General features: G+C 34.2%; 1 protein-coding gene across 1 annotated transcript in view; it reads left to right on the forward strand.

Annotated features, from left to right (window-relative positions):
• LOC106469815 (src substrate cortactin-like) overlaps positions 1-1,042 on the forward strand; it is a gene marked incomplete at its 5' end in the record, with an annotated part of 31,582 nt that extends 30,540 nt beyond the window's left edge. Inside the window, one exon of the mRNA XM_013930325.2 lies at positions 784-1,042. Within this exon, the coding sequence (XP_013785779.2) occupies positions 784-801 (18 nt within the window). The remainder of the gene's footprint in view (positions 1-783) is intronic.
• Between the last annotated feature and the right edge of the window lie 473 nt (positions 1,043-1,515).

Below are 1,515 nucleotides of genomic sequence, written 5' to 3' on the forward strand. Positions count from 1 at the left end.
AACTTTAGAACATACCTCAGGAATAACAGACTTGACACCTGCTAGAATATGAGAACATTTAATCCTGTTTCTTCAATAACTTATGGAAAACATACTAAACTTTGGAACATACCTAAGGGATAACAGACTTGACACCTGCTAGAATATGAGAACATTTAATCCTGTTTCTTCAATAACTTATGGAAAACATACTAAACTTTGGAACATACCTAAGGGGATAACAGACTTGACATCTGCTAGAATATGAGAACATTTAATCCTGTTTCTTCAATAACTTATGGAAAACATACTAAACTTTGGAACATACCTAAGGGATAACAGACTTGGCACCTGCTAGAATATGAGAACATTTAGTCCTGTTTCTTCAATAACGTATGGAAAACATACTAAACTTTAGAATATACCTAAGGGATAACAGACGTGGCACCTGCTGGAATATGAAGACATTTAGGTAGAAAGGGATAACAGACTTGGCACCTGCTGGAATATGAGAACTTTTAGTCCTGTTTCTTCAATAACTTATATTCTAAAGTTTAGTATGTTTTCCATAAGTTATTGAAGAAACAGGATTAAATGTTGTCATATTCCAGCATGAGCCAAGTCTGTTATCCCTTAGGTGTGCTCTAAAGTTTAGTATGTTTCCATAAGTTATTGAAGAAACAGGACTAAATGTTCTCATATTCTAGCAGGTGTCAAGTCTGTTATCCCTTAGGTATGTTTTAAAGTTTAGTATGTTTTCCATAAGTTTATTAAAGAAACTACCTAAATGTCTTCATATTCCAGCAGGAGCCAAGTCTGTGATCCCTCAGGTATGTTCTAAAGTTTAGTATGTTTTCCATAAGTTTATTAAAGAAACTACCTAAATGTCTTCATATTCCAGCAGGTGCCACGTCTGTTATCCCTTAGGTATATTCTAATGTTTAGTATGTTTTCCATAAGTTTATTGAAGAAAGGGGACTAAAAGTTATCATATTCCAGTAGGGGCCAAGTCTGTGATCCCTTAGGTATGTTCTAAAGTTTAAAATGTTTTCCATACCTTATTGAAGAAACAGTACTAAATGTCCTCATATTCCAGCAGATGCCAAGTCTGTTATCCCTTAGGTATATACAAAAGTTTAGTATGTTTTCCATAAGTTTATTGAAGAAACAGGACTAAAAGTTCTCATATTCTAGCAGGTGTCAAGTCTGTTATCCCTTAGGTATGTTCCAAAGTGTAGTATGTTTTCCAATACCTAAGGGATAACGGACTTGGCACCTGCTGGAATATGAGGACATTTAGGTAGTTTCTTCAATAAACTTATGGAAAACATACTAAACTTTAGAATATACCTAAGGGATAACAGACTTGGCACCTGCTGGAATATGAGGACATTTAGGTAGTTTCTTCAATAAACTTATGGAAAACATACTAAACTTTAGAATATACCTAAGGGATAACAGACTTGGCACCTGCTGGAATATGAAGACATTTAGTCCTGTTTCTTCAATAACTTATGGAAAACATACTAAACTTTA

The sequence above is a fragment of the Limulus polyphemus genome, unplaced genomic scaffold (assembly GCF_000517525.1).
Source record: "Limulus polyphemus unplaced genomic scaffold, Limulus_polyphemus-2.1.2 Scaffold3667, whole genome shotgun sequence".
Taxonomy (NCBI): Eukaryota; Metazoa; Arthropoda; class Merostomata; order Xiphosura; family Limulidae; genus Limulus; species Limulus polyphemus.